The following is a 14,796-nucleotide window of genomic DNA, read 5'->3' on the forward strand; positions in this document are numbered from 1 at the left end:
TTAATCTCCTCAGCTGACATCTAACGTTAGACGCCTGTCAAACTTTGTTGTTGTGAATAACGTACACGCGATACAGAGAGCTTTTCCCTCACCACTAACCTGCTGTTTTAGCAAGATTCCGTGAAAAAGTTTCAGATCTTATTTTCCTTTTACGCCATGAAGTTCATCAAGTTCGTTGAAATCCATCATCGATCACTTTTAATCAGCTTTGACGAAACTCCTCGCAGCTAGCGCGTCTTTTCAAAGTGACTAGCAGGCTTGTCACCCGACCTGAATACTGCGCAGTGCGCACTGATTCGCTAACACAGACTTTTCGGGTTGATTTCACAAACAAGGGTGCTTGTCGTTTCTGCTGTAAAAGATGAACTCGCGATGCCTTGACAGTGGAAAATACCCGCTTTTGTGACAAAGGGTTCTGTCAATCTTGTCAGGTGTCTATTTCAGCTGAGAAAAGTTCCGTGTGAGGATGTGGAGAGTGTCAAAATAAAGGTACCGTATAATCGATATTTTGTGTGTGGCATCGATGCATCGTATCGTTAGACTTTTGATCGATGCATCGATCCATATCGATGTATTGTTACACCCCTAAAGGCCAGCCATCTTAAATAATGCTTCCCAAATTCCAGACAGGTGTAGATCCTTATCCGGCAACCTATAAAAGAAGAGAGAAGACAACAGAACAAACCCAAAACAACACCGAGCCGTAACACCATACATAACCCTCAAGTTTCAGTTGCCCTCTGTCTGTTATTGTCTATGCTTGTGGTTGTTCTGTTCCAGTTATTTGAGATTGCTTTTGCCGCTTTTCCACTGCATAGTACGGTTCGGCTTGGCGCGGCACGGTTCGGCTCGCTTCGCTTTTCCACTGCGCAGTACGACTCGCCGTGGCGCGGCACGGCTCAGTTCGCTTTAGCTCGGTTGCTGTTCCACTGCAGTTAGTACCGCTTCAAAGTGGGTGGGATTATGACTGATCGTTATAGTTTATCTGCTACTCTGCAACGTCTGCACTTCTGATCCACTGACCACGATTCAGCCATTTCTTTTTTGGAAGTTTTTTTTCTTCAAGTAGTTTTAAAACGGGTGCTACAGCGGTGGCTATTACTGGCTATTTAAATCCAGCTGGTTTGTCTCGCAAATACAATGACGTTGGTAGTGACGATTCTGTCTGTCTGACCAATCAGTGATCTGCAGTGTTTTCACGTCACATTTTAGTATCGGTACTAGTGAGCCGTACCAAACCATGCAGTAGAAAAGCGCCAAAGCGTGCCGTACCGAACCGAACCGTACCGTACCATGCAGTGGAAAAGCGCCATTTGATGCCGGAGTATTGTTATTGAGTTATTAAAATCTGCTGCACATAGATCCTGCTCCTTTTTTATCATTCCTTCTGCAACCAGTGTGATTGTATACCGGACCATAATACTTGGATCTAGCAGCCGATCGGATCCTCCACCTCCTCCCAGGGGGATCTTTCCCTCGGGATAGCTACATATGTAGAGGTTTTTAGATCTGGCCCCTTTCGTTCAGTACGACGACGACAGCCTCTGCATATTTTTTGCATTCGCCATTGACTCATCCCTCCACCCCTTTGGTTCTGTCGGGCTCCTCCTTCACTCCGGCTTCACCTCCGTATCTGGGCGCACCAACTCAGCCTCAGTCCTCAAGATGTTGCAAGATGGGAGATGGCCCCATCCATATCGATAGATCTGCTATTATTATTCTCAATTTTGTATGAGGGAAGAGGAAAGACAATAACTTATGCACATGTTGTATTCTTAATTAAATGCTATGGGTTTTGATTCTAATACATGTAAATGGATTAAATCCTATCTTACGAATAGGTGTCAAATGGTTGATATAAATGGAGTGTGTTCAGACTCTTTGCTGATTTCTTGTGTACACAAGGTAGTGTTTTAGGGCCCTTACTTTTTTTAATGTATATAAATGATTTAAAGATGGCCTGTTCTAGCCACTTATTATATGCGGATGATGCCATACTAATAGTTACTGATGAAAATAAAGAAACAATAGAAAACAAATTAAGAAGAGAAATTGTAGAAATATCTAATTGGTGTTTTCATAAGCTATTTTTGCACTTAGGGAAAACTGAGGCTATTTTATTTGGTTCTGCGGCAAAATTGCAGAAATGTCCCAATTCAGAAATAAGGGTGGGCGATGAGAATTTTACTTCTAAGTAAGAAGTGAAATATTTGGGATGTATTCTAGATAACAAAAAGACAGGGGATAGCATGGCAGTTGTAGCTCTGTCGAAAATAAGTAATAGAATAAAATTTTTAGCAAGACAGGCTGCTTATTTAGATAAACAAACCTTGATAATGTTAGCTGGTGCATTAGTGCAACCACATTTTGACTATACAGCAACTTTCTGGTATAGTGGCTCTAAGAAGCGAGTTCAAAATAATTTACAGACTGCTCAAAACAGTTTGTGTAGAATCGTTCTGCGGTTACATCCTCGTACGCAACTGAATAATCATTTTAGGGAATTGGGTTTTTTAAAAGTGGATAAAAGGGTAATTTTCATTAAAATGATGATGGTGTACAAAATAATACAGATAACTGTTCCTAAATACTTGTATGACTACTATGTTTTTGTGAGAGATGTTCATGGTATTTCTACAAGGGCAAGGATAAATAATATATATTTGTACCGGTTTAAAAGTGTAGTTGGGAAGAATTCGTATTTGTACTCGAGTGCAGTTGCTTGGAATGAATTGCCAGATTATTTAAAACAATAACAAGAGGCATGGCTCTTTAGAAGAGAAGTTAAAAAATGGCTGTCCAATTAAGATCCCATATGAATTTATTAAGGTGTGAGATGTTTGTTTTTGATTTTATTCCCACTGGAACTGTTTGTCCATTTTATGCATATAGAGGACCACAATGGAAATAAGCCTGAGGCTTTTTTGTGTATTTTATCCTCGACAATTTGTCTTGAAATGTGTATGAATTGCCTTTGATTTGATTTATTCAACAATGATCTTAAACAAATACAATCATGCCAAATAAAAAATTGACAGACTACATTTTTATTTTTGCCTGCTTAACATGACTGAAACCTTAGAGAATTGTAACAGGACACTGTAGGCACTGTAATTTCCCCTGCTTCCTGTCAGTTTATTCTGAGTGTGCACTAAGTCTGAGTGTCCACTTGTGTTTGTTCGCTGCAGACTGAATGATTGGAAAAATCCTGTTTCAAACCTCTTCTCCATTTCAGAGGCACTGAAGAGTTGCTGTGGATGCTACGCCCTTTATGCTAAAATATAAATGTCATAGCTTTAGATGATAGGATGTAGGAAATTGTTTTCTTCTGTATTTATGTGTAAATGTCCATTGCTTAAACCACAACTCTTTCCCAGGCTCCTTTTCAAATGGTCATTTGAATGGTTTGGGAACTAAAGCTGGGCTGTTTGCTGGAAGCTGTAAGTCAGACAGGACACAACATGCAGTTCAAAGCGAAGACCACAGCCATGAATACTCAATAGATGGGCCTGTCAGGAAAAGGTGAGTTTACTGAGCCTTTTCTCTGTGATATTTTCAGCACAGTATATTGTGGTTTTATGCCATTCTAAGTTAGTACATGGATAAAATGTGGTTCCCTTTCGTTGTCACTCCGAGTTACGTCGGATCACGACGAACGGGGTTTCGCTTAGAACACCTATCGACTTCGAGTATTACAAAACGAGCCAATGGCAAAGAAATGCCATGGGTCTGCGGAATTTGCATAGCGTATCTCCGCCTTACCTCGTGGGGATAAAAGGAGGACGCCGGCAACATGCAGATATGTTTTCGCTTCGGAGCCAAGAGTATTTCTTCACTCCACAGTCATCTCTGACTTCGCTCTACGAGACGAGCTTCTCTCTCCGGTGTTGGTGTGACGGCGATCTGCAGCGAGCTAACAGTGCCTGCTGATCTGTGCAGTGATCTGCCAGTGTGTGTGTGTCTCCCTGTGTGCTTCAACATCGCAGAGTTTTTTTTTCTCCTCTCATAAAAGAGCTCGCACGCGGCACGTCTTTTTAAAGACGGCTCGCCCGTGCATTTCTGGTTGCAGCGGACTGGTATCGGACTCTGATGGGCACGAGCGCTGTCTAGTGTGTTTGGGCTTTGATCATGCTTGAACAGCGCTCGTGGGAGACTCATGTTCTCGCTGGGAACGTGATCATCGCGTCATATATAGGTCGAGACTCGGTGAACTCGCAAGAGTGAGAGTCCCCTCATCCACCCCCCGATCTTCGGTGGGTGGCCAGGGTGACCTGAGGGTTACGGTCTGGATCAAGGCGCTGACTATGTGTCAGAGACCCCAGCCCCCCTCTTCAATGACGGTGCCCGCTAGTGAACTGCTGATTCCCGCGAGTCTACCCTCTGGTGGCCCGTGTGTTTCAGTTGAAGCTATAGAGGAGGATGCCATGTCTGTTGCAGCATCACTAGGTGGGTTTGAGTCTTCTGGAAGTGAGGGCTCATCACAGCTGCCACCTTCCGGTGTGCATACGGCTGTGCCTGAGTCTGATCCGGAGATGACGACCATGCTTTCCTGGGACGATGGGTTTTGGGTAAGGCCGCCGACCCTCGTCCACGGCAAACCCCAATACCTCTCTTCCCGGACGTGCATGATGAGATCTCGAAGTCCAAGAAGACCCCCTTGTCTTCTCGGGACCGCTCGCTGATCTCATCCGCCTTTCCTCCCCTCGATGGGGCCGCTGCCCATGGGTACACTGGGGTCCCCCCGGCTGAACGCTCTGTTGCGATGCTATGTGTCCTCAGAGTGCTTCTTCTCGGCGCAATCCTAAGCACCCTAAGGTGGTCACCCAATCCTAAGGGGCTCCTCGGCGATGGAGCAGACTGAGGTTGATTCTGTCCCGACGACTCCGCCGTCCGCTCAGATCCCTCGGTCTGCCCACCACCGAAGGCGCCCCCCCGGACGCCACAGTCCTCTCCAGCCCCGCACCCTGCTACACGCCGGGTTAAGCGGCGCTCTTGAGATGGGCTCCTCAGAGATGGGACTCAGTTCTTTCCAGGAGTTGGTAGCAGGACCACTCCTTTCCCCGGGGGAGGGCCGGGGAAGAATCCTTATTCTCCAAAGAGCTGACTCTCCCTTCTCTGAGCACAGAGAGTTCTCGGACGTCACAGAGCGCCGCCCACAAGCCGTGCTCTCCTCGTCCCCCTCTGTCCCACAGGTGGTTGACACGGCGTGCCGTCCACGGGACCGCTTCGCCCCTGTCCCCCTCTGTCGCCAGACCCCTGGCAGAGCAGGCCCCCGCGGGACGACCAGCCTGGTCCTCTCCTGGCCCCCTCTGCCAGGGCGCGGTTGCTAACTGTGCCCCCACATCGGGCCGCTATGCCGTCCACGTCTGGGCCAGTTACTCCGCTTCGCTGCCCCTCCGGGGGGACGCCTGTGGTTCGCATGATCCCGCTGGTTCAGTTCCTGGGAGCCTGGTTAGAGCTTCCCCGTCTGTCCCGCTGGGTCGCGCGGACCATCAGGCTCGGCTATGCAATTCAGTTCGCACGATCTCCTCCCCGCTTGGGGAGTCCGCTCCACTTTTGTCGGTGGCTATGCCCCCATCGTGAGAGCAGAGATTGCCACCCTGCTGGCGAAGGGTGCAATCGAGACTGTCCCTCCAGCCGAGATGAGGTCCGGCTTCTACAGCCCCTACTTCATTGTCCCCAAGAAAACCGGTGGGTTACGGCCAATCCTGGACTTGCGCGTGCTGAACCGCTCCCTTCACAGGATGCCGTTCAAGATGCTCAAACGCATTTTCGAATGCATACGGCCCAAGGATTGGTTTGCAGCGATCGACCTGAAGGACGCCTACTTTCATGTCTCCATTCTCCTTGACACAGACCGTTCCTTCGGTTTTCTTTCGAGGGGCAGGCATCCAGTACGCGGTTTTCCCTTTCGGGCTAGCCCTGTCTCCTCGCATCTTCACGAAGGTCGTCGAGGCTGCCCTTGTTCCCCTTTGGGAACACGGGGTTCGCATCCTGAGTTATATCGTCGTTTGGCTGATCATAGCTCACTCTCGAGTTCAGGTTTGCGAACACAGGGACGTAGTGCTTCGGCACCTAGCTCGTCTGGGCCTTCGGGTCAACTGGGAGAAGAGCAAACTTTACCCCGTGCAGAGGATCTCTATTCTCGGTATGGATATCGACTCGGTCGCCATGTCCGCGCAGCTTACGAGCGAGCGTGCGCAGTCACTGCTGCAGAGGCTCCTGGGGCATATGGCTTCCGCAGCCGCGGCAACGCCGCTCGGATTGCTTCATATGAGACCGCTTCAGCTTTGGCTTCGCGACCGAGTCCCGAGGTGGGCATGGCAACACGGTACCCTCCGAGTAACAGTTACTCCGACCTGCCGTCAGACCTTCACCCCGTGGTCCAACCTCAGTTTTCTACGGGCCGGAGTGCCCCTGGAACGAGCTTCGCGGCATGTTGTTGTAACGACAGATGCCTCCTCCACGGGCTGGGGTGCCATGTGCAATGGACGTGCTGCCTCGGGCTCCTGGACAGGACCCCGTCGCCTCTGGCATGTCAATTGCCTCGAGTTGGTGGCCGTACGTCTTGCTTTGCGCCGCTTCCGGGCCGTGCTAAAGAACCAACACGTACTAGTCCGCTCAGACAATACCGCCACTGTAGCGTACATCAACCATCAAGGTGGTCTACGCTCCCGCCGTATGTCGCAACTCGCTCGCCACCTCCCCATATGGAGTCAGAAGCATCTGAGGTCGCTTCATGCCATTTAAATCCCCGGAGCCCTGAACTGTGCAGCCTACGAGCTCTAACGGCTTCAGCCACTCCCTGGAGAATGGCGACTCCATCCCCAGTCGGTCCAGCTGATTTGGGACCAGTTCGGGGACGCACAGATAGATCTGTTTGCCTCCCACGACTCGACCCATTGCGCCCAGTTTTATTCCTTGACCGAGGGCACGCTCGGCACGGATGCTCTGGCGCACAGCTGGCCGCAGGGCCGCAAGTATGCGTTTCCCCCAGTGAGCCTTCTTGCGCAGACCTTGCGCAAGGTCAGGGAGGACGAGGAGCAGGTCATTCTGGTCGCGCCGTACTGGCCCGCCCGGACCTGGTTCTCCGAACTAGTACTCCTCGCGACAGCACCTCCCTGGCCGATCCCTCTGAGGAAGAACCTTCTTCCTCAGGGACGGGGCCACCTATGGCACCCTCGTCCCGATCTCTGGAACCTCCACGTGTGGCTCCTCGATGGGACGAGGCAGGTTTGAGTACCCTACCACCAGCGCTGGTGGCTACCAACACTTCCGCTAGGGCGTCGTCCACGTGACACGTCTATGCGTTGAAGTGGAACCTCTTCGTCAGCTGGTGCTCTTCTCACCGAGAAGACCCCCGGAGATGCTCGATCAGTGTTGTGCTTTCCTTCCTTCAGCAGGGGCTGTAGCGAAGGCTGTCTCCCTCCACCCTGAAGGTCTACGTTGCCGCTATTGCCGCACACCATGACCTCATCGAAGGTAAGTCGGTGGGGAAGCACGACCTGGTTATCAGGTTCCTGAGAGGACCGAAGAGACTAAATCCGCCTTGCCCTCCTCTCGTTCCCTCTTCGGACCTCTCAGTGGTTCTAACTGCCCTGAAGAGTGCTCCATTTGAGCCCCTGCAATCAGTCGAGCTTAAATTCCTATCTATGAAGACAGCGCTCCTGGTTACACTGGCCTCCATCAAGAGGGTAGGGGACCTGCACGCATTCTCCGTTGACGAAGCGTGCTTGGAGTTCGGGCCGGCTTACTCTCACGTGATCCTGAGACCCCGGCCTGGATACGTGCCCAAGGTTCCTACCACTCCCTTCCGGGACCAGGTGGTGAACCTGCAAGCGCTGCCCCTGGAGGAGGCAGACCCAGCCTTGCACTGCTCTGTCCAGTACGCGCGCTCCGCGCCTATGTAGACAGGACGCAGTGTTTCAGGACCTCAGACCAGCTCTTTGTCTGTTATGGTGGGAAGCTGAAGGGAAAGGCTCCTTCCAAGCAAAGGTTGTCTCACTGGATAGTGGACGCCATTGCCTTGGCATACCAGCAGCAAGGTCGACCATGCCCCCTTGGTGTGACTGCCCACTCCACCCGGAGTGTGGCGTCCTCTTGGGCTCTAGCGCATGGCGCCTCGCTAACAGACATCTGAAGAGCTGCAGGCTGGGCGACACCTAACACATTCGCCAGATTCTACAATCTCCAAGTGGAGCCAGTGTCCTCTCATGTACTCGCTTCAACCATCTAGTACTGGATCCGCTCAGGTGTCTTCGCTTGCTCGCCATTCCACTCCACGGACTGGATACGTGCGATATTTCCTCAGGTGAGCTTCTCCGAAAGCCCTGAGTTCCTCCAGCACTCCTGATGTCGGCGCCAGTGTCTATTGCCTGCGCGTCGGCTAGGTGCCTCCCGTGTGCATGGTTCCTCCTCTGAGCGACCCCCACATGTGTATTTCCACTGTAAGCCTCTCTGAGCATGTGTCTTTCCCTTGGCAAGCCACCTTGCCACCCCTGTGGTTGAAATATTCCACCTGCGGCTGGACACCCCAGTGTTCTCCATATGCATCCCTTTGGGTCATATGTGTATTTTCTAAGTCCCTCAATAATTGCATATTTCCTCTAAACTATGGGATATGCTCCCCAGTGTACCTTGGTATTCCTGTGATAGATAGGAGTCCTTTGTCCGTGCCAATCTCATGACAAGGATCTCAGATTTACGCAGGGCACTGGAAGACAGCCGAGAAGGTGGCGTGATTAGACTGGTAACCCCATTCGTCGTCATCCGACGTAACTCGGAGTGACAACGAAAGGGAACGTCTAGGTAACGTATGTAACCCTCGTTCCCTGAGTAGGGAACGGAGACGTTACGTCTTCCTGCCACTTTCCGCTGTACCGCGGGGATCGCCTGAGCTCAGTCTTGGCTCCTCAGCGAAGAAACATATCTGCATGTTGCCGGCGTCCTCCTTTTATACCCACGAGGTAAGGCGGAGATACGTTATGCAAATTCCGCAGACCCATGGCATTTCTTAGCCATTGGCTCGTTTTGTAATACTCGAAGTCGATAGGTGTTCTAAGCGAAACCCCATTCGTCGTCATCCGACGTAACGTCTCCGTTCCCTACTCAGGGAACGAGGGTTACATACGTAACCGAGACGTTTCATAGATACATATCATGATGATTAAACTAGGTGGCAATATAACAGATTTAACAATGGTTCAGGGCATTAAATGGTACCCCTACGTAACTTTCATTACCATAGAGATACAGTATAATGTTAAATTCTAGGCTGTCCCACACTGTTCACTAGCAAAACTTAACTGGTGTAGCTGGTCAAACATGTAAGTCCTGTTGGGTTATGCCTGTTGGGAAACAAGCATCCAAACACAACGTTGGCCAATTAAAAATGACTTGTGTAGTCAGACGTTTTGCTGAGCTTTTAAATGTCAAACCAAACTGCTTCCCTCCGCAGGTCTTTTATATGATTAGATTAGTAACTCTTTTCCTTGCAAAGGAGCGATTCAGATCACTATGATTGCCTTTTTCCTCTTATTGATTCCAAAAACCTGGTTTGTGAACTAGTTTTTGGTCTCAATAAATGCATGAGGCAGCAAATGAAAGTATCTTTTTTTAAAAAGAGCTTGAACTGAACTTCAATCATTTATTCTCATATTGTTCAAAACCCACATGACTTTCTTTAGTATTAGATAGAAAGGAAAAAGAAAGCTTGATCTGCATTTATTGTAATTGCTTAGAGAAGAGCGACCAATGCAAGTCTTCAAACTTGAATGATGAATAAATGAAGGATGGAGGGAAATTTTAATTTCCAACAGAACTAATCCTTTATATTCCCTGTTTCTCTTACCAGGCCAAGACTGCAGGCTCAGAGGAAGTTTGCTCAGTCTCATCCCTGCTCTCCCAATGCCACCCCACTGAAAGCGCTGGAGGCCATGCCCCTAAGCCCAGCCGCCCCGCACAACCATCTCACAAGACGCAAACCCAAAACTGAAGACTTCCTCACCTTCCTCTGTCTAAGAGGTGGGTCTGCTCTCCTTCAATCTTTGTCTGTCTTCATTTTCTCACTCTCACAACCCTTAAAATGTTTACAGACTTCATAATTCTTTGCCTCTGGGCAGCACACATTCACCTCTCACATGGGAGTCTTGGTTATTGCTGGCAAACATTTGTGTGACTCTCTTGTGTGTGCTGATGTTATTTACAGTGTTTGTGTCTTGGCAGATCTCCCAGTGTACATTTTCAATTCAAATTTAGCCTTCCAGTAAGCGAGTCAAAGGTGACAATGGCAAGGAAGAGCTCCAGAAAATGTTTAAGTAGATGAGGGATGTCTTGTCTATGTTGCTTGTTTAATATTCATGTGGAGTGGAACTATGGTCCAATAGGATTTCAGTGTGGGCTGAGCTGTTATACTATTCGAGTTCATAGGGAGAATTAATTAGAAAATACATTTATATTCTGGTTTATACATGAAGGTTGTTTGTTCCCTATCAGGCGCTCACGTTCGACATAACGTCGACTTGACGACGTAATTTGGATCACTTCAGGGAGCCCTATCATCTTCGAGTGTCTACAGAACGAGCCAATGAACATTGGTGTGCGTGAATCGCGTCACCCGCCCCACCCCACAGCGCGGGTATAAACAGGAAGCGGGCGCACGTACACATTTTCTTTCACTTCGGAGCCGAGCTTCCTGTTTGACTTCAGATTTACAAGACTCTAATAACGTTGAAGACTGCGGATTCTCTCCCTCAGTGTTGGTGTGACGGCGCGATCAGCGCTGGCCGCGACCATTACAGATCACAACTGCTGTTTTCACAGCACTGCATTGTGTGTGTGCGTGTCTGTTTTGGTGGACATTCATACTGAGTGTGTAAACCTCGTTACACTGCGGCTGTCCCTGGGTGCCTTCGCACTGAAAGAGTTTTTTATTCTGTTTTTTGTTTTCTACTAAAAGAGCAACACAGGTGTGATACTGCGTCCTTTTCAGGATGTCATTCCGCCTGTGCGTTTCTGGATGTCATTCCGCCTGTGCGTTTCTGGATGCGGTCGTTCCCTGGCGCCAGCAGACGGCCACAATACTTGCCTCTCGTGTTTGGGCATTCAGCACGACGGAGCCTGCAAAAGAGCGTGCTGGTCCTTCACATGGACAGCCAGTCGTGTCTTTTGGAGCTCCTCCTGACGACCAGATGTCGGTTGCAGCATCGGAGCGGAGTCCTCTGGAGTCCTTCAGTCCTTCGGCTGCGTTGCCTGCTTCGGGGAGTGTAGCATTGCCCGAGTCCGATCCAGAATGGGCGGCTGTGTTTTCCCGGCTCGCCGAGAAGGTTGGTCTTGCGTGGAACCTTCCACCACGAGGACGATTGGTTTCTCAGGGCGCACCTCCCCTGTACCATTCTTTCTGGAAGAGCTCATTAGGACGTGGACGCTGGACGCTGTATAGTGCCAGAAGCCATCCTTGTGTTTCCTCCCTCCTCACCACCCTCGATGGCGTAGCGGCTAAGGGGTATGTGGACGCCGGTGGTGGCGGGGCAATCGCCACCTCCTGGCGGGGCAATCCACGCCTCCCGTCCAAGCCATTTAAGTTTTCGTCCGGACTTACAGCAAAGGCTTACAGAGCCTGTGGACAGGCTGCTTCCGCCCTCTATGCCATGGCGCTCCTGCAGGTCCACCAGGCCCAGGCGCTCATGGACATGCACGAGGGTGGTTCTGACCCAGAGCTCTGCCGGGAGCTCCGTGTGGCAACTGACCTCGCCCTCTGGCATCGAAAGAATCAGCACGTTCCGTCAGTCAGGCGATGTCCACCTTGGTGGTCCAGGAACGCCACCTATGGCACATCAACTGCCTCGAGTTGTTGGCAGTACATCTTGAGCTGGGCCGCTTCAAAACACCGCTACTAGGCAAGCATGTACTGGTCCTTTCGGAACGGGAGACGTAACGTCCCGTCGCCACCGTTGCTGACCATCGCTGTAACGGCCATCACAATCACGGCTGCTCAGCGAAAAACAATATGTGTGTGCGGGCGCTTCCTGTTTATACCCGTGCTGTGATTCACCCACGCCAACATTCATTGGCTCGTTCTGTAGACACTCGAAGATAATAGAGCTCCCTGAAGAGATCCCAATTATGTCGTCACGACGATGTTATGTCTCCCGTTCCCTCCTTCAGGGAACGAGGGTTACATCAGTAACCGAGACTTGTCCCGATCCTTAACATCTGTTAAACAAACAGAATATTCCTGGTCAGTTTAGCTTTAGATGGGTCGAAAATGGATGTTGCAGATGTTATGAGAAAGAGCATCAGTAAATATGTTTACAATATGTATAATAAAACATTTATAAAAATCATAACTACCATAATAAACAGAAAACATTTTGCGAAATAGTGTACTTCTGGTTTTGACCAGTGCTGTTAACTAAAACTATACTTTTTGTAAATCTGTGCATGTAAACAATGAGGGTATCACCACAGTCTGGATTTGTGACGGCTATAAATTCTGCTGCAGTCTTTCGTCTTTTTTCATCTCATGGCAGGACAAACACAGAGGACACAAACCGAGACATACTTTCTCTTATTCTCTCTCCTTCACTCACTTACATTTCTCAGGCTCCTTTTGAAATGGTTGACTTTCTCCATCTCTCTTCTCTCTCGCATATGTCTGCGTAAAGACAGGAAACAGACTGATTGGATTTGCCATGGACTCTTTGGCTAAGAGCAAAGTGGGTTAATGGATTTTCAAACATAAAGAATGTAAATGAGAAAGTTTTTCCCAGTCTCCATTCGTCCCTGTCATCATATCAAACCTCTTTTCAGTATTTGGTTAGAACTGAGCACAAATGTAAATGTGAATTGTGGATCAGTTTATGGATTTTAAAAATATAACCAGAGCTTGTAGTGTCACATAAGTTAAGGATGATTTAAGCCATTACTCAGACGCAGTGGCAGCTGGTGTTTCTCATGAGTGGGGAAGCACAGATGTCACATCAATTTACATTAAACATTATTATTATTATTATTATATTATTATTATTATTTTGGTCTCTGCTTCTAAAAGTTCCTTCTTGATCTACTACTAAACAGTGAAATTAATTTATAAAAAATATTTGATCATGTTCAAAAATGCATTTATATCATTTTTACTTTTGAGACATTTACTTTTAATTGGACATGTTAGAAAATATTTAAATTTTAAACAAATGGTTTCACACCAAAAATCAACATTAATAAGAAGACATTGATGAGCATCAAATCAGTATATTAGAATGATTTCTGAAGGATCACGTGGCTGCTGAAAGCTTTGCCATCACAGGTATAAATTATATTTTTAAATAAAAAAATGGTTATTTGAAATGGTAAAAAAATTATATAACAATTTTACTGTTTTGAATATTTTTAATCAAATAAATGCAGTTTCAAAAAAAAAAAAAATACCAACCCCAAAATCTGCATGGTAGTAATAAAATTATTTATTTTATACTGTTTTTATGTAATATATAATTGTATTACATTCCAAAGTTTGTGGCTGGTATCATATATATATATATATATATATATATATATATATATATATATATATATATATATATAGGTTTTTTTTCCAACCAAGCTGGTGATAATATGATTGAAATCCCTTTTTTGTTGTTCCCCTTTAGTCTGTTTCTCTCTCCCTGTTTCTCATTCTCCATCAGCCCATAAGGGACAGAAGTAAAAACAGATTCGGGTTCACAAAAATCCTCAAGCAATGTCACACATTGCTCGAGAAAGAATTCATATCAGAGGATGATATGAGTCGTAATGTCCGTCTCTGTCCAAAAATAATAGGATGCTTGGTCTAAACACAGACCTCTTTCCTGCAGATTCCAAAATGATTCATGTTAAATTATGAATGTGAGGGTTGAATACTTTACAGTAATACAGCTGAAAATTTGATATGATAGAGTAGTATTGTGAGATAAAAAACACATTCATTAATACTCTGAAATGGCTCTTCAAAACCTCAGGGCATTATCAGAGAGGAATCGAAGAATCATTCAGTTGCCTCTTGAGATGTAAACAATAGCCAATGGGTCAAAGCCCGCAGGAGCGCTTATTAAAGCCCTTGATGATGGAGGACTGGATTAAAGAGCCTTTCTCCTTAATCTAGGCGGCCCAAAAATCCTTTCTTTCACAATTCAGCTCAGCTTCCATTTCACCTGGATATTATAGCTCGCCTTTCATAACCAGTCGCTAATAAGTTTTCACGTAGTTCATTTCTATTGATCTCAAATAATGGCCGATATGAACAGGTTGCAATATAAATGTAACACTCTACTGGTTCTTGTGGTTTGAGAAGTGGATTGATTCAAAGGCAGCCGGGCCGCTTCTCTTCTCTATGTCTCTCCAGTTGGCCCCATTCCCCACCCCCTCCTCAGGCGCACATATATATATATACACACACACACACACACACACACACACACACACACACACACACACACACACACACACACACACACACACACACACACACACACACACACACACACACAATCACACGATCACATGATCACATGCTATGGCACATGCAAGCACCCTGTGACTCTGGTGCAGATAAATGTGTATTGAGGGAATGTGGAATAAAGCTTGTGAACAGGCTCTCCATTGTGAGCACTGAACCCTTCAGTGAGGATCAGTAGCACATGCGATGAGTACTAGACTGGACCACTCTACCGTCACAATCAACGCCTCTTTCTAACAGTGACAGTGAAGTTAAACAGGATAAGCAGGATAAGCATTCTTATATTTGATAGATTAAAGCGA

At 47.5% G+C, this 14,796-nt stretch overlaps 1 protein-coding gene across 4 annotated transcripts in view; it reads left to right on the forward strand.

Annotated features, from left to right (window-relative positions):
- jarid2a (jumonji and AT-rich interaction domain containing 2a) overlaps positions 1–14,796 on the forward strand; it is a 56,038-nt gene that overhangs the window by 16,150 nt on the left and 25,092 nt on the right. For all 4 annotated transcript variants that reach the window (XR_013196783.1, XM_077212576.1, XM_077212557.1 and 1 more), the window contains exons 3-4: positions 3,378–3,522; positions 9,854–10,023. Coding sequence is in view for 3 of the 4 variants with exons in the window: in XM_077212576.1 (XP_077068691.1) it covers positions 3,378–3,522; positions 9,854–10,023 (315 nt within the window). In the remaining variant the exon portion in view is untranslated. The remainder of the gene's footprint in view (positions 1–3,377; positions 3,523–9,853; positions 10,024–14,796) is intronic.

The sequence above is a fragment of the Siphateles boraxobius genome, unplaced genomic scaffold (assembly GCF_051911475.1).
Source record: "Siphateles boraxobius isolate OS27281-9 unplaced genomic scaffold, OSU_SipBor_1 12, whole genome shotgun sequence".
Taxonomy (NCBI): domain Eukaryota; kingdom Metazoa; phylum Chordata; class Actinopteri; order Cypriniformes; family Leuciscidae; genus Siphateles; species Siphateles boraxobius.